General features: G+C 33.8%; 1 protein-coding gene across 2 annotated transcripts; it reads left to right on the forward strand.

Annotated features, from left to right (window-relative positions):
• The first annotated feature begins 1,620 nt into the window (after window positions 1–1,620).
• On the forward strand, window positions 1,621–24,713 carry insc (spindle orientation adaptor protein inscuteable). 2 transcript variants are annotated; one of them, XM_077442226.1, is made up of 9 exons: window positions 1,621–1,754; window positions 20,181–21,628; window positions 21,706–21,996; window positions 22,070–22,388; window positions 22,473–22,757; window positions 22,836–23,007; window positions 23,095–23,318; window positions 24,128–24,315; window positions 24,398–24,713. In XM_077442226.1, exons 2-9 carry the CDS (start codon window positions 20,184–20,186, stop codon window positions 24,666–24,668), a joined length of 3,195 nt encoding a protein of 1,064 aa, XP_077298352.1. In that variant the 5' UTR covers window positions 1,621–1,754; window positions 20,181–20,183; the 3' UTR covers window positions 24,669–24,713. The 2 variants fall into 2 exon arrangements, with proteins under 2 accessions (XP_077298352.1, XP_077298353.1); XM_077442227.1 differs by lacking the exon at window positions 1,621–1,754 and adding an exon at window positions 5,292–5,378.
• The last annotated feature ends 405 nt before the right edge of the window (window positions 24,714–25,118 follow it).

Genomic DNA, 25,118 nt, shown 5'->3' on the forward strand with positions numbered 1-25,118 from the left:
CAATTTCTTTGTGCGAAAAGCATCGAGCCAACGTCTACCTCTGGTTATTTGTTATGTCTTGGAAGAAAAATCTAAATATGAACAGGCCCAGATTTAAATTTTCCTTTAAAATTAAGAAAAAATTGAATTCAAACTTGCGGCTATTATTTTCTAATCAAAATTTTTTGAATCTGTAATACTTATTTTTAATAAAATACAATTGAATTTTAATATATTTACGAATTTTTTATGTTTCAATTGACAGTATTAATACTGTCAATCGAAACTTAACAACAATTTCCAGCCCATTTAGATAAAATATATGTAACACATGCATACATATGTACATATACAATATTTTTATATAGCAGTGAAAATTATTTTACATTATAGTTGGTCCACTGTAGGAAGATATTTAGGAAAAACGTACATGCTATCTCTTTCACTGCCTCTCGACCAATAGCATTTCGTGTAGACATTAGAACATTTGTACGCGCGAAATGCTTTTGGTTGAAAGGGGGTGAAAAGGACAGCATATGCGTTTTACCTATGTGTAAAACGCAAAATAAATAATGTATTTCTATACAGAAAATGACTAGCGTTAATTGTTATTGTTAGAAAAAATCCTACAGTTTTTAGCAAAAAATCAAAATAAAATACTCAGGCAACAAAAATTGTGTAACAAAAAATATTTATTTCCATAAACAGATTTTTAGAAAAAAAATCCATTTAAGAATAGTTGACATAATTCGATGAAATTTGTCAAAACTCGACGGGGATTATAATCATTACCTTAATTAACTACTTAATCGCCACGCGTTTGTAGAAAACGATTCGATTATTTTATTATATGTTTTGTGCCAACACTTGACACTACTTCTTGAATATATCACAAACTATCTAAAAATATTGAATTTTTTTAACTTCGAGCGCGCACCGGTGCGCTTATATGAAGTGATTATATATAATAAACTAAATAAAAAAAGGTATTTTACAGTTTACAAACAGATTTTTTTTTTAATTTTTAAATGCTTTTTTGTTGTTGGTACTAAATCTTAGGTCTATTTTATTAACTACTGATCCATTGATCATTATTTAGTTTATATGTATTTTTCTTGCTTGTATTTCAATGTTAACACATTCAATGTGGGACGGATATTAACACCCTTTACGCCGATTGATAGTTACTTACGGGAAGGGTATTTTTACCGATTACGTAGTCTGGTGCTTATCATCGGGTAAAGTATAAATACTCTGTTTTTTCTTTATTTTAACTGAAAAAAATATCAAAATATGTTTATATACTTTGAAAGTTATGACATTTTATGTAATTTGCAAATAATTGCGAGATTACGCTAATTTGTAATTGCCCGCGGTAGGTCGTAAGCGATTAGTCACAGCTCCCCGCATACAATGTGTTAATAGTGTAAAAGGAAAAAAAAATCTCAAAAAATACATATGTACAATATATAGCAATCAAAAGTATTAAATATTAAAGTATGCATTTCGGTAAAAAAATACTCGACAAAAAATTGTTACTGATGCAACATACAACATTCCTAGGGCTCGTATCATAAAAGGTTACGCACTGGTGACTGGCGCGTAGTCATCGTTTGTGAGTCGTCGCTCCGCATGACGATCAGTGTTGTGTTTGCTTTCGTTGTATCGGTCGTGTTTTTGCTGTTCTCTGGTTACTTCTGAAAACTTTTGTGAACATCTGAATGCAGAGTTTAATCAAAATCATTCACACACAAATCAACTGACCGTTCGATTGAGTGAGTTCATTTTTTTATATCATTATATCTTTAATATTGTGTATTAAATCGACGCATACCTGAAAACTTTTTCAGTACTTACAGATTTTTTTAAATCAGAACACAAAAAAAATTATATGATCATCATCATCTACATTTATGTATTCATCATCCACTTTTGGATGAAGGCCTCTCCAACACTTCGATTTGCTTCTGTCTTGATTAACCCCGCACATTTTTATAATTTCATACACCCATTTTCCTTGTGGCCTTCTTTGCTTCTTTTTACATTCTATCGGGTACCATTCGAGCACTTATTTCATCCATTATTCTAGCTACGAAACCATTATTATTTATTTATCCACTATATCAACTGCCCTTGTCATACTTCGTTATGCTGAGCATAAAGCGTTCCAGACTTCTTTGGGTGATATTTTTTTTTTAAAAACCATATTTTATTGTTCAATAATTTCTCACAGTTTTAAGCATAATTGGATGTAAAAAAAAATATGTAAAAAAACTTACCTTGAATCTTCATACATTATTATAATTTATAGAATTTGATGAATCACCACAATTCTACAACTTTAATTTTTGTATTTAAAAAAAAATGTCCGTATTATCATTAAAAAAATCGTACTTAATATGAATGATTATTAAGCGATTTTATTTTGATACTGAAATATGAGTATGAAAATATGTACATGAACATCAAAAAAATAAACATATTTTGCATTTCTTATCGTATATAACAAGAACATTTGTGCAATCTGACTTTTTATATGCAGAATTGCATTACATGCATTGTTGACGTCTTTTTAAAATGAAATTCCATGCATGTTGCTCAGTTAGATGCAAGTAATCTATTAGATTAGAAGTCAACAACATATGATCTAAATACGCCGTCTCAATGACTATACAATACTAGCGTATGTTTTGAATACCACTTACTTCCGACTTTTAGATAAATTTGTTAGTTTGAAAAGAGTTTGGGCGAAAACACACAGCGATGAACATGGCACAAGGGTTTTTTTTAGATAGTTTTAAACGTGCGAAAAAACTGCGGCGTGCTTTGCACAGATTCATTACACGCGCCGTCCCAAAATCACCCCCTGGAGTGTTTTCGGTAAAATTGTATCGTTGTAATTATCCTTGCTTGACAGTGATCGATAACGGTATATCCCATATTTGATGAAATGTAGTAGACCCCCCACAGCGGGGAGCCAATCACACGACGTGCCGTTCTTTCCTGTGTGATTTCGCCCTTTGCAAAATCGGTCTCATTCCAACGATGATAGTTAGACATTTTTGCTTGTATGTTTAGTTGAATTTGTATGATGTAATGCATTATACACACACACACACACTCTTGAACTGCTACATGCATATGTACATACATCATATTATCTCCAATCAGCTGATGAAATGAGACTGATTCGCCGTGATGACTGACGATAGTCATCTACATATTAAACGCGCGATATAAAACTATCATAAAAACGATTAGGCTGTTTTTTATATTGCTTTTCCACTTTTACTCGGATGCTTTGAAACAATTATCCAGTTTTTGCGATCGTCCGTGTGATTTATTGTGGAGACGAGCTTCTCATTTTCACTTCTCTTAGTGCTAGCACGCAACGCGATAAAATGAAACTCGACACGTTTCACCTGAACCATCGTCTTCTGGTTAGCATTTGATATTCGATAGCGTCAATCAGGCTGTCGAGCTTCTCAACTTCTCAATATTCAGCGCTTCTTAATAAAATTTAATGGAAGTTAAAAAGTGAAGTGACTTCTCGTGGCCAGAGGCCCTACATTCTGGTTTTTATTATTTTATGCGGTTGCTCAAGTTTCACTTTCATCTCGACCTGCCAATCGAGTGAAAACTACTATGTATGTACTTCTATTTTTATTTGCAGTTTATTTTAATAGTGCACACGTGCACTTTTTTATGTGCAATTGTATAGCTGTACATTGAACGTTGATACATTAATAAAACATGGGTGTGGCGATTCTTCTCGGAAATTAGCTCGTTTCGAGATACTGGAAACCGATTGTGTTTGCGATTCTGCACACAAAAGTAAACTCAAGTGTCACTGATTACCCGAAGCAGACTATAAGCTTTGAACCTGTTAAAGTTTCTAGCTTAAACTGCCTTAAATCAACGAGAATCGATCAATGCAAAGAAACCGACTTTCAATCGCGTGCAAGTTTATGTATGAACCTAATTGTTTTTTGATTTAACTGGTTAATCGTTTTATAATTTTTCGCATCGAACCGGTTAGTGATTTAAGCTAAGATTCAATCACGTCATTATCAATGCAATGATTTTAGTGAAATATCATTTTAAGATTGAACCGGTTGATAATCTCAGTGCGTTTCTGTCGAACCGGTTACTATAATAAGTGACTTTGGAATTGTTTAAGCTGTCGAAGAACGCGTATCAATACTGAACCGGTTGATTGATCGAACGTATCATTATTAAATATCGGATGATCATTAGGGCAATGCAAATAATTCACGTTCCAACAGTTTTGAATGCCAGCGATCTATACAAAAAAGGTTTTATACGATGTTAACAAATAGCTACAATCCCTCAAAAGCATATTGCCCTAATGATTATCCGATGTTTAATCAATATATGAAACTTTTTAAAATTAAATTTTCCAGTCAAGGCTTCCTTAGAACATAAACCGATTATTTGTAGTGAATTTTTATCGAATCGGTTTAAAATTTGTATCAATTCATTGAGCTGCTATATTGTTTAAACCGGTTGAATTTAAATACGTAAATATAATCAATTAGATACTGCAGTTCTTGAACCGGTTAAAGAATGGTAGATCTGCTTGACCTAAGGATTAAAATACACATAGCCAATTGGTTATTTATGACCATATTTAAATTATGCAAGTTTTTAACCGGTTCGATAAATCTGCTTGATGTTTTACGGTTTAATTAAGTAAATATAACCAATTAGTCACTCTAATGATTTTATTAAACCGGTTAATGACTGGAAGCATAAGGTTTGATCACACATAATATGAACCGATTGATACACATGTACGTAGTAAAATTATCGTTATTCTGTTGAACCGGTGGTTGATGTTTTTACGTATTCCAATGAACCGGTTAAAGATTTTCTTAATCTGATCCATCATTGAAGTGGTAGTTCAGATAGAGTCGGTATCAATGACCGTCTATACATTGTGAAACCGACTAATAAATCTGGTAAATAGTGTGACAGCATTACAAATACGACTGTATTACTTATTTATTACAAAAACAGAAAAACGATCTGATTTTACAGTATAGTATTATAATTTAAATTAAATATTCTAAACACTATCTGTACGGCTTCTGACTGAATAATTCACAAAGGATTCGTGATGCTATTCAGGGGTGACAACACTATTCAATTTTTATATTAAAAATATATAAATGAGTACATGTTTGTACCGAAACTAATTTCATATAGATTTTAGTTGCATTTTATTATTTTTAACATTTTTTTTTGTATTTATTTGTGACATTCTTGACGCGATTAGTATAATATAATACGACGTATCATACGAACGTAATACGCCGCTCTAATCCTATTACGGAAATACCTACCTGCCTACCTTAGAGAACGATTTTAGCAAGTATGTAAGTACCATTCATACCTATTTATGCTAATCGTGCATTGGATTTAATTCGTCATAGGTTTTCCTCGGTCAAAATGGCACTTTCCAATTTTCCTACGGCATAATTGTGACACGTACATGTTCTCGCATACCTGACGATTCGTACACACTTATAAAACGTTTTTATGACAATATTTTTTATCATAAAAATTCAATTAGTATTCAAGTCATAATGGAAGTCGGTAGCGAGCGCGGAATTTACGAAGCTCTTTTCTAGCGTTTCAATGATGTTTGTTTGGTGGCTTGATATATTGTTCCATTGTCATTGCATGTGGATGTTTTAGAGCCGATGCATCATCGACGACAATCCCCAAATATCGAATGCACCGAAATTAATAATCGTCAATTTGAATTTTAATATTGGAGCGCGAGTTGTATAGGTTGAAATTTACTTAACCCCGCGCGCATGTTTTATTATTATTGTTGACTACCTACAGGTCGACTGTCTAGTAAAATTGCCGACACACTTTTTACAATATAATGTTGTTATTAAAATGCAATGTGTTTTGCTATTGATGACGTATGGATGTGAAACACGAACGTCAAAATGTTAGAAATGCACTCAAAGAAGTTTGGAATGCTGTATGCTTGGCGTAATGAGGACAGTTTGGAAACGGAATACATAGATGAGGGTAGTTGATATGGTAGAGAGTGAAAAGATTGAAATAGCAATATATGGGTTGCGTAGTTAGAAGAATAGACGAAATAAGTGCTCGAATGGTACCCGAGAGAATGTAAAAGGGTGAAAGGAAGGTCGCAAAGAAAAACCTTTTTGGTTAAGATGGATGGTAAATGGCTGTAAATGATGTTCATGATGATTATTAAAATATTGAATAATATATAACAACATTTTTCAAAAGTTTGGTGTCAACTATTTCACTCTATGTACATACATACATACATATGTATATATAAAACGTTTCTAAGTATTTTTAGTTTAACTTTTTCGGTATAAACAACTCATTATTATCGTCAATGTTTGTATTATTACTAGCCTCTTCTTAGTTTTATAACTTAAGTCAGAAACTATAAATTATTTGTGTACTTTTCTTGGAAAATTTGATAAAATAAGAAATGATCATTTTTACGAATCGGTAAAGTTACGTCAAAATTGAATGTTTCCGTACTAAGAAATGTAATATATTTATTTATTGTATAAAAAATTCGCATTTTAGAAGCAATATCTTATTCTTTTATTTAAAAAATGTTCTAAATATGCGTGAGTGCGTGAAAAAAATCCAGGTAGTGAGTTCTATATAGTTAATTTATTCTTACTATAAAACGATCCAAAATTTAAACATAAACAGATTAAATGCAATAATAGCTTAACACTAAGTACAATTGCATGTAATTTAAATTATTTTTCCATATAAGTGAAGTGCGTCAGTATATTTAAGTGCCCATTTATAAATCAAATTATGTATGTATGTAGGAATTATGAACAGGAGCAAACGAGCATTGTGTCATGTTTACCTTTAAACGGTTGACGATTTCTGACGGCTAGTACGTGGTAAATAACAATAAACCATTGTGAGTTTGTCGACGTGCACTTGGAAGCTAAAAAATAGAAGTATGTGCATATGTATAAGCATAATCATAGCAACATATATGTTCTATTGAAAAAACAATCATGAACACATGATGGAGTTAGTTGAACTTGCCGAAATTTTGTAGCTCTTTTTTCGCCGATTTCGTGATAGAATTTCGTCGACGTTCAATTCACTGTCGATTTGTGCGTTTTCTTTTCTCATGAGACTTTTCTTACATCGCATGGGTGCTGTTCATCGACGAAATCCATATTTGGACATTTTTGTATTGATGTACGTAATTAATTGTAATTTATTTACATCAAATTTGGAAGTACAATACGTACATAAATGCGTGCGGTGGGAAGTGTCTCATATTTTTCGCTCGTCGCAAATCTTTATCGGTTTTTATCACTTTTCACATGAGTAGTTCGACGTAACTTTATGCAAATATGTTGTCGAAGCTTTGAAGAATTTTGTCATAAAAAGTTGAATTGTGTTGGGTTTGGTTTTCCGTGTGAAAAGAGCCTTTGAATTTGACTGTGAGTGCTATTTGTGTCTATAATGGAGTTCATTTTGTATCCTTTTGTGTAGATAATTGGTATAGCGCGGTCAATCGTCAGGTCAAAAGCTTTCAACCGAGAATAAATAAGGCTGTATAGCATATACAGCTTCTTCAATCGTGTTGTATCTTTTGCATTCATGTCTTAAAGTCGGTTTTGCAACAGAATTCAAAATAGGTAACGCAAGGTTTAATTAAAAAAAATCAGTCTTCTATAGAATTTGTCGAAGAAAACTTTAACCAAATACATTGGAATTACAATGCAGTTCTTTTCACACCAAGCTTATGTACTTTTTCAATATTGAACACAAATTTTAGATACAAACTGTACTCTCAAATTGAGCTTGAAACATTTAATAGACATATTTCTATTTACTCTATCTGTGCTTACGCGGATTCGTTTTTGCACGGTTCTGAATGTGCATCAATGACACATAAATATTTAATTATTTAATATGCACTGTGAAAAGTAGGAAAGAATTCCATTTGCACGGTGCTAGTTACCTGTTTGAATGAAGGAAAAAATCAGCAATGGTATTATGCATACATACATATGTACTTCCATTTGCACGATCTGCTTCTATGTGGATTTACTTTTACACGGTTATGAATGTGCATCGATGACATATGTACGTATGAATGTACACACGAATACTTTATTCGTCAATATGCACGGTGAAACATAAAAAAGAATTCCATTTGCACGGTGCTAGTTATCTGTATGAATGAAGAAAAAAAAATCGACAATTTTATGATGACTACATACATATGTATGTAAGTTAGTACATATGTACATACATATATACTCCCATTTGGACGACTTGATTTTATGTGGATTCACTTAACACGGTTCTGAATATGTATCGATAGCATGTCGTTCTCATTTTGAAAATGTTCTTACTAACAGTTAAAACAGATGAAGTTAGAACCCTTTCAAAATAAGGTAACGATTTGTAAACATGAATACTAAATTCTTCAATATGAACCATGACATAAAAGAAAGAATTCCATTTGCACGGTGCTAGTTATCTGTATGAATGATAGAACAAAATCGGTAATGTTATGATAACTAAATATGTGTAAGTTAGTACATACATTCTTCTATTTGCATGATCTGATTTTATGTGGATTCACTTTTACACGGTTCTGAATGTGCGTCAGTGAAATAGACATGTACACATGAATACTTAATTTTTCAATATGCATCATGAAATATAAGAAGGAATTCCGTTTTTACGGTGCTAGTTATCTGCATGAATGAAGTAAAAAATAAGTACATACATACATACTTCAATTTGCACGATCTGCTTTTATGTGGATTCTATTTACCACGTTTCAAACTTTTATTTTAAAAAGGCATCGATGACATGTATGTACATATATGTATGTACATGAATTATGTTCTGTGAGAAGATTTATCTATTACATTCAGTTATAAAAAGGGATTCCATTTACACGGCGGTAATAAGCATAGATATGTATATGCGAGGCAATAAGTGTAGCATTGCTCTGATAATAATTAATTAGAAGTCGATACATTTACATATTGAGCTAATATCAGCTCACGAGTATATTCAAATTCGAGACGAACGTTAATTGATATCTTACCAGCGATTTCAGTTAATTATATAATTAAGTTGAAATCTATCAAATTGATCTATTGCCAGGTCACAACTGGCTTTAATAGTTAATAAAAGGAATATATCTAATGTGGAATGCAACTCGAAGGTCGATAATGATCGCACCCAGCCAGGTATGCAACCTAGGATAACGCATGATGGATTGATCATCATCAGCTCAACACCATTGTCTGGCTGGGTGTATGCATATACTTATTAGTATGTATGTATTAAGTTTCCGAGTAATTTCGTCTGAGTCAGCTGGTGCTTTGAATCACTGAGAGGTTGGCCAGGTGCTCGGCAATACGATTTGCCTGAACGACAATGGGGTATTTCACAGGCGGGCACAATGCCTGTACACATGTGCTTATTGGTTATACAAAAAAAGCTGACATTACACACTATTGTGTCGCAAGACTTCGAAAACAGACAGAGACCATTTTTGAATCAGTAATTGCTTTTTTAAAAAATCTGTCGATAGTTTCAGCTCGGCATCGTCTCTGTGGGAGCGTTCAACTTTAAGTGCTCGTAGCTCGAGAAGCGTCGCACTTGCGCTAGTGGTTTTTGTTTTGTAACATGTTCGAGAAGTTCTAGTTTTATTTCCGTGTCGAAAATTTGCTGAAATTCTTTCTTGCCAAATTAAAAAAAATTAATAAAATTTTCGATGATATTTTGTGCACCGTTTGTTGGTGTTTTTGCACCTTTCCTGTTGAATCATTGCGGATGAGGCTCGACATTTTCGAGCAAAAAATACATCAAATTGCTTTGCCACTCATTTTTACCTCTTTTTTGTTGTTTATCTAATGAAAATTTTAGCAAAAAGTAAACGCAATTTTTTATACGCGCACGGATTTAAAGACGTGACGAACGTGGTCGCGGAAATGTCTATTTTATATGTTTTTTTGCTTTTTATTTTTATGTATTAAAAAGCACATAATATGGACTAACTTTTTTCTATATACACAGAATGATCCACTTCTTTCGTAATTCAAAAATTAATATTTTCACGAAAGGATTACATACCTTTTGGATTGAAATAACTAGCGTCACTTTTAATAGAAAAATCAAGAACTTTTCGACGTGACTTTAATCGGTTCGAATTTTTCATATAAATAACAAAGTACATTTGTTTAAAACTAAATTCTTTAAAGTAGATGAAAATAAAATTATTTAAATTGAATAAAGTTTTTACATAACTTATTTATTACTAACCAAATTTGTCTTACGTATTTTATGGTCTCATTGTATTAGCCACACTACTAATAAATAACCCGTATTTGAATAAAAAAAATCCTTACCTACAATTTATGATGATGCAAAGTTTATATGTATTCTCAGAATTGATTTTAGAGGCAAATTTAAGTGACCAAGCCCTTGAAAACCACAATTTAATGCAACATCTTCCACCCACAAATCACATGACTTCAATGATGATACTATTTTTATTCACTTTTATTCTTATTCATGCTCTAATCCCAGTAGTTTTGTATTACACAAATAACACCTACATGATTTCTTTCCATTTGTATAGTACTTTGTTGACTTATTATAATTTTGTCACCACACATATGTACATAGGTAATCCGATCACATGACAGTCGACTTCCCTCGACCCAATTTACTGTCTAAATTTTAACTGAAATCTACAATATGTAGGTTGCTTTAATTTTGTTCACTAATTGTTTGATAAGTGCCAAAACTAATGTCACTGTGTAGTTTAGTCACGAGGTCTCACCTTATGTGCGTTGATAATATAAACATACGTGCCGAAGATTATTTACATTAAAATCAAGGTCAGAATCGAGACATTGCTTCAAAACTAAGCTTGGTTAAAATTAGTTTCAGTTCATTCATATCCCTACTGTAAGCAATTGTGCAATGTTTTTAAATCGAAAATAAACAAAAACGTTATCTAATACAACGAAAAATTAATACAATCCAACGAAATCTTACAAAAAAGTATACATACACATGTATACAATATCTATATTCAAGGCTGTGTCGTTTCGAGTTTGAATTTTATGTCAGATTATAACAATATTCAAAAATAAACTTTTTGAGCGCGATTCGGCATGATTACGTTACGAACGTGGTAACGAAAAGACACACTGAATCTTACGGCACGGCATGCCTAGATAGAATCCAGCTGTGAATGGGCATGTCCATATGTCGTTGTTGATTCAAATTTGATTAATTGTTGAAATTCAAAACCGTTCACTCATTGGCACTCAGGATGTTTGCCAGAGCATTGACCAATGGTAAGAAAACTCGAAGGTGCGGCACGGGACGCAAAGATAGAATCCAGCTGTGATGGGTGTATCCTCATGTCATTGTTATTCGTACAATCTTATTATTTCGACAAGTTTCTTCTACATTTCTTCAAATATGGCAACCACCGATATCGATCCCTGTCAAACATGTCATTAAAAGGATTAAACAGCACCAAAAACAATCGAGGGAGTGAGTTATGGCCATAGTATAGATCCAGCGTGCTGGAATTTTTTAAATGTGCAAAACTATATAAAAAATATACGTGCCGCGTCACCACCGAATACTAATTGAGGTCGAAACTCCGTCGGATGCGAATGAAAGAAATCCATACCGATTTTAAACAAACAGCAAGCACTTATCGTTATCACTTCCGTAACGGTTTCATAGTGAATTTCATCCACAGATGTTAAAATTTAAAAAAAAATTTTTTACACTTGGATAAGATAATACAATCTTAAATTTATCACTTTTAATGCCTTTTTTTTTAAATTACAAGCGTTCAAACTTAAACACACTCATAAATTGCTCCATACACGCTCGTACTATTTAATTAGCATACATTAACCATCGATTTATTTGTTTTTATTGTTTTTTATGTGTCCCATTGTATTGTTTTTTGGACACCTTACGGTCTTACACAGTCAATAAATCAGTGAGTGTGATTCACCATCCGGATTAGACCACTTTTTCTCGTGTACGGCTTCGTCACATTCCCACGAGTTTTCCGGGACCGGTTTTCAACACGGTCGAGTTTTCCCGGTGAAACTATCTTTCCATACTCATACAGGTACATATATTACGTTATATAAAATGCCACATAAATAAACACTTCAACAACTCTGTCCACCTGGCTGCTGGTCGCATTGCCTCCGAACCGGTTTACTTATTATCGAGTGCCATTTTTTATTTGCAAAAATCGAGATTCGAGTTCGCGACCTCTACCTTGCCTTGGGTCATCCTTGGGTATATCCTCCAAGTGAGTCAGCAACGTGAAATTAAGGTTGCTACCAATTCCTATCTGCATATCCGAATACTTGCGAGGTGTTTCGAAGAATTTGCGTGTTTACTCATCGAATGAGTCACGTTTGTATACTACGAATGAATGGATCGCATTTCGCGCGAGATAGTCAATGAAAAACGTGTTTTATTAGATGTTGTGAGATGCACGATTTTATGATTTATATCTCGTTTGAAGGCCCATACTATACCGTATTAGATTCAGTGGTTGAAAACCTTTTGTCGTGTTGGCTTCGATCTATAAAATGCATACGTGCTTCTTATGAATCGTTTTGTTCTATATGACACACATTTACAAAGTTAGTTCTCTTGCTAGAGTCACGTATCTATGTATGTATTGTAGGGGATAAGATTAGAACGAAGGAAAGGATATGTTTTGTTATCAATATCAATATCAAAAGTAGATAAAAGTGGTAAAAGCTATTTTTAAAGTTTCGAGTACATACTAAACAATTTATTTCATATTACATGTATCTGAATCATTTGGTAGTTTGAGTCCGTTTTAATAAATATTTTCACATATAAGCAGGTCTGGTTTTGAAGATGAACTGTCACATTATTGCCACAGTTTCGCTCTGTATCAATTTGATCAATGATGTAAGCATTTGAATCATGGAAAAGAATGTAAGTCAGAAACGCACCTGTACTTTACGGTGTAATTGCATACCAATGCGGAATTGAATGTCTCACGAACAATGTTTCTCAATTTTTTATAGTACAACTAATAAGACCCATTATTAAATTTTATCTGTTGAGAAACGTTCGATCGTGCAATAAAAGCAAAATTTACAACTACACGCATTTACAATATAAAGTTATTGAAGAGAACGCGCCATTAACCAATTAATTACTCATGTTTTTCCCATTGTGAGAACACAGACTACTATGCATATTTGGAAAGCTGCATGTCGAAAGTTTTCAACTGACTAATAGAACTATGCAGCCATATTGAATCGATGTGAATTTGCGCTTATTGTAAACAAGTTGGCGAGCCTGTACGCTCAAGATGGCGCCGATCAATCGATTTGTTTGACGCATGCGTAATTGGTCAATTGTCTGCGAGATGTTTTAGCGGCGTACCGCTAATCGTGTATATTTAACGAGTCGTTAAAGTGCGCTAGCGCCGTTAAATTGACGACGCGTGCCACGATAAAGAGCGCCACGCGTTGCGACGCGTGACATATGGCGGCCACCACGCCTACCAACCGTAACGTGCCACAAAAGGACCCGGCACGCGTGCGATATTGCATTTCATCAACTTCCTGTCTTTTAGTCCTCGAAAATGCTACCGAGTGTGCCGTATTTAATGTAAAGACGGGGACAGCCCTTAAATGCGATATTATATAGATCAAATGCATTTTTCGAACTAAATAAAAATCCAGTTTTAACTAGAGATACACCCGACTTCACCCAAGTATATAATAACACGTTACTAAGGTCAGATTTTATATTTGGAAACGCCGGTTATTACGTTGAAATATCACACAGATATGATGTTTTTATTAAACAAAGGCATAATTTACTACGTATATTTTTTAAATGTATAAAAAAACAAATGCGTATACATTGAAGTCGTACTAAAATTTGTGACCAAAACTCTTACAAATTGAAAAAATTAAAAAATATGGGAGGAAAATACGTTCTTTTTAATATGAAGAGATAAATAAATCACCATAAAAAACACTGAAAATGTAATGTATTTTGTAAAGTTGAACATTTGTTCAATTCTTCAGTTAATTTTCAACCCTTTTCCAAGATTGGATTGGGTCTCCGCTTAATAAGCTACCATTAAGATAATCTTTGATTGTTAGAAGTCGTAGACTAGCCTTTAAGTAAGACCTTCAACACACAGAATCGTACGGTATGGCATGCCTAGGTAGACTCCAGCTGTGAATGGACGTGTCTTAGTCAAAATTCAAAAATATCATGTTAAGTTGTATGAGCGTGATTCGGTACGAAATTGTTAGAAAAGTGGTTGCGAAAAGGTTTAAGGCGCAGACTCCAGCTGTGAATGGGCTTGTCTTCTGTCATTTTTAATTTGTAAAATCTTATTATTTCGACAAGTTTCTTCTACATTTCTTCAAATATGGGAATCGTCGTTATTTATTTATTTTATTTTATTTATTATTTTTATAATAATAATAACAATTATATGACCAATGTGACCTGACAGGTTGCCCCAAAGTATCACACCAGTCTTATAAAAAATAATCTATCACTGTCGAACCTATGTTAATACAAGGAAAATATATATATCACCAAAAACACTCCAGGGGTAAGTTGTTGGATTGCCAAAAATCAGGCGTGCTGGCGGCTATTTTACATGTGCAAAACTATCTAAAAAAATCTAGTATCTGCGCCCTTACTGGAGTCTTTTCCCATCGCATTGAATTGCCGTCTTTTCAGATTGAGCTTCTTTGATTCTGGCATCATTTTCTGGAAAAATAATCGTATTCGTAATATTTTGGACACCTTACAGTCTCTATTTCCCAATCGTAAGGAATAATAACCCTTTGCAACCTTTCATTAGGCTTTCTCAATACGTCCCACAGTAGTTTTATTTGACAGTTTTAAACTTAAGAACTACGTAAACTATAAGATAAATGGTTCAAATCGAGAAACTATCGACACACATCCCACACACTGTTAGAAAAACCCGTTATTTTCAAAAAAAAAAAAAAATTAGAGCAGATGCGCATCGGACAATATTTCACAGGATCCCCTCGCGAAATGGCCCAGTACCTAAAGACCAAAAAAAAAAATAATGTACATAAGTCGTAATAACCGAGGGTTAAACTTCGACTTCGTCTTTTGGTATCATTCTAATCGCACCCCTCATATTGAATAGCGATGAGAGTGTGACAATAACGGCCGTTACACATTCGAAATTCACGGTGACTTGCTCAGGGGTGGGTCATAATGCCGAAGCAGATGTTTAAGAAACGGTATACTTCTTAATTCGAAGTCAATAAGGCACGCGGCATATGCATGTACTATTTTACATACAGGATGGTCTGAAAGTATCTCAAAATGCATCTAAATTAAACGAATTTACATTACAAAGCTAGAATTTGGTTGAAGGTGTGTAGCTTATTGTGATTAGTAATTGATTTAATTATCTTTTTAGACGTTTGAACTTTGGCATGTGCTGACTCGTATATATATAATTATAATAAGTGAACGTTTGATAAATGTCTTCAGAAATACGTTAGCATTGATTAAACGCTATTTTTTGTTCAATGTTAATTGAATAAACACTTTCTAACAAGGTTCAAAAATAGATAGTGATATGTTCGATGTAAAGGTGAAATTTTTGTGTGAAAACTTTGGTAGGTTTTTTGGATATAAATTTTTATTGAGTCATTTAAAAATATAGACTGCAAACATTACTTAAAATATCATAATTATATACACAGTAAAAGTTATAAATTTGTTTCAAAATAATAAGGCACAATCGTAAAAAAAGTTCGCACAGTGTTTGTAACATCGAAAGTGACTTTCGATCGTTAATTTTTCTGCACGTTTGCGCAAATATTTTGATAGATTATCATGCGTGCGAAAACCACAACGCAATTAGATCGGAATAGATAGAAATCTAAACGTGTGCGAAAATATTTAAAAATAAATTTCGTAAACACCGTGTCGCCGAAAAGTCCGTTACGATTCCAGGTGTGATCTATGAATTCGACGACTGGCCAAACTTTGGGGTGCTCTCGCTCTCGTCCTAGGGGTGTCACACACTTAAAACATTTTTTTAATTAAAGGGCACATCCCTAAGTATACGCATACCAATCCTGAGAAAAATTATCAAATGTTAGCAGTACTAAAATAAATAAAAATCAAATGTATGTACATATGTCCGATGCACTTTGCGTCTTTGGTTGCTTTTGTAATTACGATTGCACATTGCCATGCAATTCATAAGGGGTGTGACATATGCGGGCACGTGCCCTGAGCACTCGGACACCCCCATGTTATTATTCAAAACGTTGCCATGACATAGACATGGACAGATGCATCAACCGACACGCGCCCATACAAACATCGTATCAATACATTCAAAATTATTAAACCAACGATTTATTTACAACATCCTGTTTATTAAATACACATACATATGATAAAGAAAGTTCTCGTTAAATAAAACTAAAAGTATTTCTTGTTATAAAAGAATCGCTGTTCTATGTATTTACATAAGATGCCGTTAAATTTTAACACAGTCGTTTATCGATATTTTTAAGTGTTGTGAAATGGTCGGTATTGATATCAGCTGATATCAAATGGTATCAAATGTTGCAAGTTAACTGATAGTGAAATAAACCCGGCAAATCGTCAAATATTGACTGATAGAACTGACTGACACTAACTGATACGATGGTCTATGTATGTATGTTTGTAATTGGTTTTAGTAAAAAGTGTAAATGTATTATTATAAAACTTTTTTTGTATTATCAAACATGTGGAAGAATGCTAAAGTGATAAAAATACTTCCAGATACTGTACAGTACTATCATGCTTATTGAAGTGTTATCTAAAATTAATTTTATAATGTATTAATTTGGCTTAACATGCGTTTGCTTGTGACTTAAGTTTGCATGCTCATTGAAGTGTTATCTAAGTTTGTATTGAAAATATTTTGGAAATATAATATGAGCCGTTATATTTGAAAGTGGCAGAAGTCCAATTTTCATTTCCTAGAATAATATTTCTACACTTCTTATGTCCAGAAACTTAGAATAGCAGAATAAACGTATTACAGGCCACCATTTAATATTTTGCGAGATATTTCTCGAAATGTAGAAAAGTGGACTTATGTCACTTTCAATTATTACAGCTCATATGTAAGTACACATGGAATTATTCTTATAAACTGGATTTGAGATGGAATGTGTAACAAAAATATTGATCAAAACATCAGAGATTGTATGAAATTTTTCTCGGTTGAAGATATTTATTAGTGATTGTGTAATCATTTTTTGAATTTCTCAAGCTGGAGCTCAATACATATGTATATATGTACATTGTATTGTTTGTATGTATTTTTTTTGGATTTCAACAGCCAGAACTGTGTTTCGATTTGTTCCGGTTCAGTTCGTAGTCTGGTTGTTATTAATTATTATCATACGAAAGTTGAAAGCATTAAAAAATTGAAATTCATACATATTAAGCCTGACATTTCAAGATTTTGGCATCAATTTGGTTCAATTCTAGAATGGCTGAATTTAGAATCCTAGATTAGAGCTGCCACACGTCCCGGTAGACCAGGATACGTCCCGGTTTATAGTCCCTGTACGTCCCGGTGTCTCCGTGTCCCTGTCAACGGGTCAGTTGTCCAGGTATTCTATCTAGCTTGTTAGTCAGACAAAAACTATTAAAGGAAAACAAGTAAATGTGAGAATGAAAGGTGAAAGGGCCACAAGGGTTCAAGTACAATAGCAAATTTAATTACTACAATTACTTAATCGTATACACACAGCCGTACGAAGGGAGTAACGGTCCCGGGCTTCAAAATCTAGGGGCGCCAAAATCATCATCATTTTGAAATTTGAATTCAAATTTTAAATGAATGAGACAAATACAAGATGCAAAGATATCATTCCCGCTTTTGAATGAAAACTTTAAACAAATTACCATTTTGAAGTTCTTTTATTAATCGATGGATTTAATTTGACAGCAAATTATATTTTTTTATTTAGTATAGTCGTATTAAGGATAGTATTTTAAATTTTTCAGTAACTGCATTAGTTGAAATATCTTTCAGTAAAATTTAAATAATCAACCGTTGTTTAAGTTCTCAATGACTCAGGATTTCAATTTTACTAATCACTCAATTCTCAAATGTCCCGGTCGCCATTTCGACAATTAAGGTAGCCCTATTTTAGATGCAAGACGTCAAATCAATTTGAGTAATAGAAAAAGATGTAGGAAAAGCTGTAGCTAAAAAATCTTTAGCAATTCAGACCCATTAAGCAAGAATATGTGACAGATTATGAAATGTTCTGTTGAACACCACGTAATATGGAATCGTCTTCGAAAATAACAAATGAATAAATTTAAACATTATATTCAGTCAGTAAATTTGCATTTAAAACTATAGAAAAATATAAAAAAAAATCTTAAAGCTTAATAGTTGAGACTTGTCAGTTTACAAAGAGCAATTTTCCATAATTCAATAATAATTTCTTCATCTATTGATTAACATCTATTGATTCGCTAGGAATGTATGAATCATTTGGGACAACACTTTGAGTGGATACACAGTTAGACATAAGTATACTAAAATCAACTGGGATCTAACAGTACATAGTAATGCACGTATTTCATTATAAAATGAACCGTTCAATTGAAAAAACCAGGACATGAATTGCGTTTCGAAATGGGTCTGGAGAATCGAGTGACCGTTTCTAGTCATTTCGGTGGTTTTGTTTTGTTTGCACAATTTTTGTAGTAGGAATCATTGACACTCTTCGAATTCGTCATTAGCGATGTCCGGTTTCCGTTATTTACGCTTCGATCATGGGAACCGAAGGGGTTGAAAATCACGACTAAAGTGCACCTTTTGTAGTTAGGGGAGGGTTTTGAAGCTGAAAATCCGTTGGATTCAAACAATGGGTGTAAAAGTTGTCCCCTTCGAGCTCGCACCGTAGGCAGATGTTTTTCTCCGTGTTGCATAATTGTGCGTGTAAAGCGAATGCCAGGCGCTATCCGGGTATGGGTTGATATTTAGCGTTAACTATTATGCAGTGATATTTAAAAGGAAATCATCAAATTCTCAATAAAACACACGAGGAATGTAATTTTTTTCAGTTTGCGTCGCATTTTGTGTATTAATATAGAATTTTCATCTGGAAAAATGAATAAACATACATACATTTTTTCTTAGAATCTTAGGAAATCTATGAAAGTTTCTTTACTATACAATTTGTGTCTATCTCAGTGATATTTAACCTGTTTTTACTAAAAGAATACATTTGATTTTTAAATGCTTTTTATTATTACAAAATTATGTTCACAATACATCTTATATATATTTTAATAGCTACTGATCTACTGATCATTTTCTATTTTACAATTTTATTATATTTGGTTAGTAATCATAGTATTATATTATTATAATGTTAATGTACAGCATAATAGGAAAAAGAGCCCAAAAACCTATTAAAAGAATACATAAAATCATTAACCCCATCTTAATCTTTCATGAATTATTTCATAGACTTTAAAAATTGCCTCACACGAAAACATTTTGCAATTTTTTTTTATTGTATCCATGTTTATAGACTTACATACAATTATACTTATGGTTGAATTAAAAAAAATGTATTTCAAGATTGGAATGCTTTCTAATCACACCTTTTCAATTGCATAGCGATCAATTCAAGCTTTTCTCGGCTGTTTATACAAAACATAATAAAACATTTTATAAGTTGAGTACCGTTGGTCAATTCGTATCAAAATCATTAAGATCATTTTCCATTGTGATTCTTTAGCGGAAACATATAATTATTAAAACACAGAAAATGTAAGGTGTCAACGCAGGAAATTCGATAAAATCTACAATGATCATTTGTGAAATTATCATCAATGAAAACGTCACACTTGGTTAATCACAATCGCATTTCCCACGAATTTGACATTGCTTGTTTTGTTTTAAAAAACATTGTCCCCATTGAATGCATTACTATAAAAAAAAACTCGTAATTGAAGTCCAATGTTAATAGTATTTTCATACATATCTAACTTGTGTATTTTTTTTTTGATTATTTCAGACAATGTCACACTTTCAACGGACAAGAAGTAAAGTTTGGTGGGGTGACTCTCCACAGAACATCAACAGTCCTGTAGCTCATCCTTCGAATAGGGAACCGGCTCGTCAGCAAGCCGACAATGATTGGGAGCCCCAAATTCCTCAGTGGATATCTCCGAGGGTTGAAGAAATCCCATCTCCGTTGATACGCCGATTGAGTAGCCCCATCAGTCATAAGAGCCAAGACTCTGGATTCTCAGATTCTGACAGCTCATCGCCAGCAGTCGGTCAGAATGGTTTAAAAGTCGAAGACAAAGATATTGAAGTCAAATGTCCACATCCGGAAACACCCAAGTCAAATAAAACCGTTGATACTCCGATTAGAAGCGTGGCTAAGACTCCTAAAGATGTTCAAAAGCACTTGCAAGTTCAATGTGATGCTGAGCAAAGATCTTTTGACTTGAAGTGTGTTGCAGATAATGAATGTTCTGTAGAAATCCTCAAAAGTGCATCTCGACAAATGCTAGTTACACCACATAGGAATATAAACAACAATAGTATTATATTAGAAAAATGTGATGCCAAAAAGAAACTGTTCAATAACAATTCAATAGATTCTAATGGAAACATCGAGTACATCCAAGTGTCTCCGTCTCATCAGGTCGTCGTAAACAATCAGCCGAGAATGAGATCTCCCATAACAGGCATCAGTTGTAAGGATTCTTTCTACTTTCGCATAAATTCTGAAGTATCTGATGGTAACTTTCAAAGGAACAGATTGAACAAATCACTAAATTGCAAATCTCAGAGGTTAGATGAGCAGATTTTGGATGACCGTCCTCATTCATTGAGTTGTGTTGAGACTGTACAATATGAAGAATCAGATTCGAATATGGCAGAGGCTGCAAAATCGTTGTCCACCAGAAAAATAACAGATAGTTTGAATCTTAAAACGCCTAAAAAGTCACTGTCGAGATCAAAACAACAGCTAACGAAGACCTCCAAGCAAAAATATAATAAGGGTTTTTTTAATTTCTTGCCGAAGAAGAATGATTCGTTTAAAACCATATATGATATTACTCGGGATGTGTCAGAAGATAGGGTTCCAACTTTGGGTCTTCCAAACGCTTCAGGCATCGGAGATGATTGGGTTGTGGTTGAAGATCAGGACTTGGCTGATATTCAGAATGAAGATTCAGTCAAAGTATTAGACAACAACATCTTGAATGTATCCAAAAGCCCCAAGAGTATTCTGAAAACATCAACACAGAGCAGAGTAAAGGAAAATAATAATGCAGTACAAAACGCTATGCTAGAAGACGATATGTATTTTTCTGAAATGGAATTCAACGCTTTTACTTCGACGCCAAAGATGCTTCCTCTCAGAGGAAGAAAGGACCTCCAAGTATACTTTGAGAAGAACGAGACTCCTAGAATGAAACCGGTGAACCTTCTAAGTAATTTTAACGAGTAAGTATAATATATATCTTAACGAATGACAGATTATGACAATATAAATTTAATTATAATTAAATTTTCTATTATAGATCCGTCTCAAGTTTTAATTTTCCTGCAAAATGCGAATCCCCAAACTTCAGAAACAATGGTACGACAGCACTGGAAAAAGTGTCAACGGAACAGACGGCGCCAGTAAAACATTGGCTATGCGAATTAGTAGGCTTATATGAACCAGAATGCATGACAACACTTCAAAGCAAAGCTCTAGGACTTGAATTCAATACGAAAGTGGCCAGCAGTTCTTCTACAATTACTGGAAACATCAGAAAAGTTCAAACGCACGGACAGATTATAGCACATCAGTTTAGACAGGTTATGAAGTAAGTTTTTAGTTAAATTCAACTTGTAGATTATTGTAGTTGAGTTTAGTTTAATTAATGTGTAAATTTTTAGGGATTTGAGAAGAACAAATTCGTATGACATTCAGCATTGTCAAGGTGAGATCACGATGATGACAGCTAACATAAGTGAATTTGTCCTCGCTCATAGTATAACATTGAAAATCAAACCACCGGGAGAAACTCCAGATAGATGGGACAAAATCAAAGTAGCCCTTCAGGATAATATCCAAAAAGTAACTGATATTAACGAGGATATAAAAATTGAGTTGAATGAGACCTATCCAGAGTTTGACGTTTTGCAAAAGTATTTGAAAATCTTGCTAAATATCTTTTTGGAGACGGCTCGTGCCGTTTTGGTCCAACAAATGAGAGTAAGTAAAGATTAGATATTACCATTTAACATATTTATATGTGCAATATTTCTTATTTTTTATTTATATAATATATTTTTTCAGACGCTTGTTTCAATGTTGGAAGATCCACCTTCAGATATGATCTTAAAGTCTACATTGATATCACTGGGTCATCTCGGAGCGTTGATGTCTCCCGACGATGACTCATTGTCGTTTGATGGAAATGAAATGAGCTTCATCACCAAATTACCTTTCGTTGAATGTGGAGTACCAAGAGCTTTACTCAGTGTTATCATAGAATCCAATAAGAGTTCTATAAAAGCTTTGAGTCTAAGAGCTTTAGCTACAATCTGCATTACAAGTGAAGCCGTAGAACAGTTTGAGGAGGTTAGACTATTTTTTTTTAAAGTATTTGTACGATCGTTGTTAATGGAAACAGTTTTTGATTAAATTTGTAATTTATAGGCTGGTGGGATGGAAATTTTGTCCGAAGTATTGGGTGAAGAATCAAATCCCGAGCCACAGATGAAAGAAGCTGTAACCGTTCTCACTCAAATTACCGGTCCTTGGCTACAAGGTGCATACAAACTTAAGCAGATAGATTCGCATTTGGAGGCTTATGTTAAGAATATCACAGGTATATTGATGATATTGACTTTTATTATGTAAAATATACATATATACATACATACATTATTTAATATTATACAATAATATATTACAGTTCTACTTTCAAAGACATCCTGTTGTCAACTTTTACTGCTATGCACAGCGTGCTTAGTGAATTTGGTGAATATTATAAAGCAGAAAGATCGTGAGCAAATATCCTTGAATGACACCAATGTGAATCATTGTGACATTATTGAAATTCTATCGCAGCATAAGACAATAGAGAATTTATTGGAATCTGTCAAGAAACGAGGGCCGAGAGCTTCAATATTCTTACAAGTATGTATTATACAATAAGGGTTTTTAAATGGTTGTGGCTATTTGCTGGTACTATATCTGCGAATTAAGGTCTGTTCATGCCTATCCAGCACGACCCGTATCCTGCAGGTGTCATGCAAGTACGGATAGTATTCTTTGGTACATTCTATATGGACGCGCATGAATGCGTAAATGCGCATGCGCGAATGGAGTATGAATACGTCCATATAATGTATCAAAGAATACTATCCGCACTTGCATGACACCTGCAGGATACGGGTCGTGCTGGATAGGTATGAACAGACCTTTATTGGCTATTTGCAGGTACTATATCTGCGACAGGCGCAAAACCTTCTGCGCATGCTGTCTGAACTGTCACTGTCAGCGTGTTTACTGTTAAAATTTTGTTTTGAACCTCTCAAAATTTAGTTAGAACTCGTAAAGTGACGTAGAGTAAAAAATATAATCAAAATTAGTTAATATTATTAATTGTTAAAAAAATATTATCATATACAACGTATAATACCTACATACAAGTACATGCCGCGAACTAGCTAAATGATATAAATTTATTATAATAACGTGCGAAATATATTTGCCTCATGTATAATGAACGATTGATTAAACAAGTCTAGCATACATTAAATGTAAGAAATTATAATCGGATTATAAGTTCACGCGCATGCGCAGGAGGCTTTGCGCCTGTCGCAGATATAGTACCTGCAAATAGCCAATAATTCGCAGAAACAGTATCTGCAAATAGCCACAACCTTTAAAATTTGCCAGTAATGTACATATGTATAACTTTATTGTGTATCTTTATTTGTCAGGAACAAACGGCCACGTTCATCAACATACTGTCAAGCTCTAGCAAAGGCCAAGTATTATTGGCGAGCTGTCCAGCTACAGCAGTAGCTTTAGTATGCTTCCTAAGGATACCTTGTACGTCACCAGCTCGATCGGCTCGCTTGCAAGCAGAGTTTAGGTTGATAAATCAAAGCACCGAAGCTCTAGCGAGGTACGGCAACATACGTACTTACTATAATTCTGTATTTTACTCTGATATGAAAAAATGTTTTATAAATGTGTTTTGATTACAGATTGTGTTCCCTGCCTGAGATCACTATACAGGTTATTCAGCTTGAGGGTGTCACTCGTCTGGTCCGTGTAATCGAAGCCCAGAAATTGCAAAAGACCGATGTTAAGTGCTCCGATAAGATTCTTGTGAACTGTTTGAGAGCCTTGCGTGCCATAGCCAAGAATCATAGCGATTGTTTCGAAGATATCGAATGCGATGTAACGAACATGATCAGACCAACGTTAATGGAGTCGGTCAAGTATTACTCGGCTAGACAAGAAAGCTACGTTTAGATGTAAGATTTGTATCGAATGTGTTCTTAGAAATGTAATTTATGAATCTTTCGATGCGGTGCAAACGATCGACAAGCGCCAGACAGACTGAAACACAGATTAACTGTACGTGTACCTTATGCGTGCGCACTGCTCGCACTTACACTAAGCGAAATCTATCCGAAGTCCTGACATACCTACCCTGTATATGTTCTGTGCTTCTGATACTTTAGTTCCAAATTTTGCCTTATTAAACTCGCTAGAAAGATCCAACTCAATTTTAATAATTGCATATGTGCACATCGAAAGGTTACTCGTCATCCGATGTGCAATCTATCATTCGTGAAGTCGAGAATTGCGTTTAAAGCAGCCATTCAGTTAATCTATGGTTCAGTCTGTCTGGCGCTTGTCGATCGTTTGTACCAAACCCGAATCTTTTTATAATTGTTTTCATTGTTCAAAGTGTTTTAA

This window comes from Arctopsyche grandis, chromosome 12, assembly GCF_051622035.1.
Source record: "Arctopsyche grandis isolate Sample6627 chromosome 12, ASM5162203v2, whole genome shotgun sequence".
Taxonomy (NCBI): Eukaryota; Metazoa; Arthropoda; class Insecta; order Trichoptera; family Hydropsychidae; genus Arctopsyche; species Arctopsyche grandis.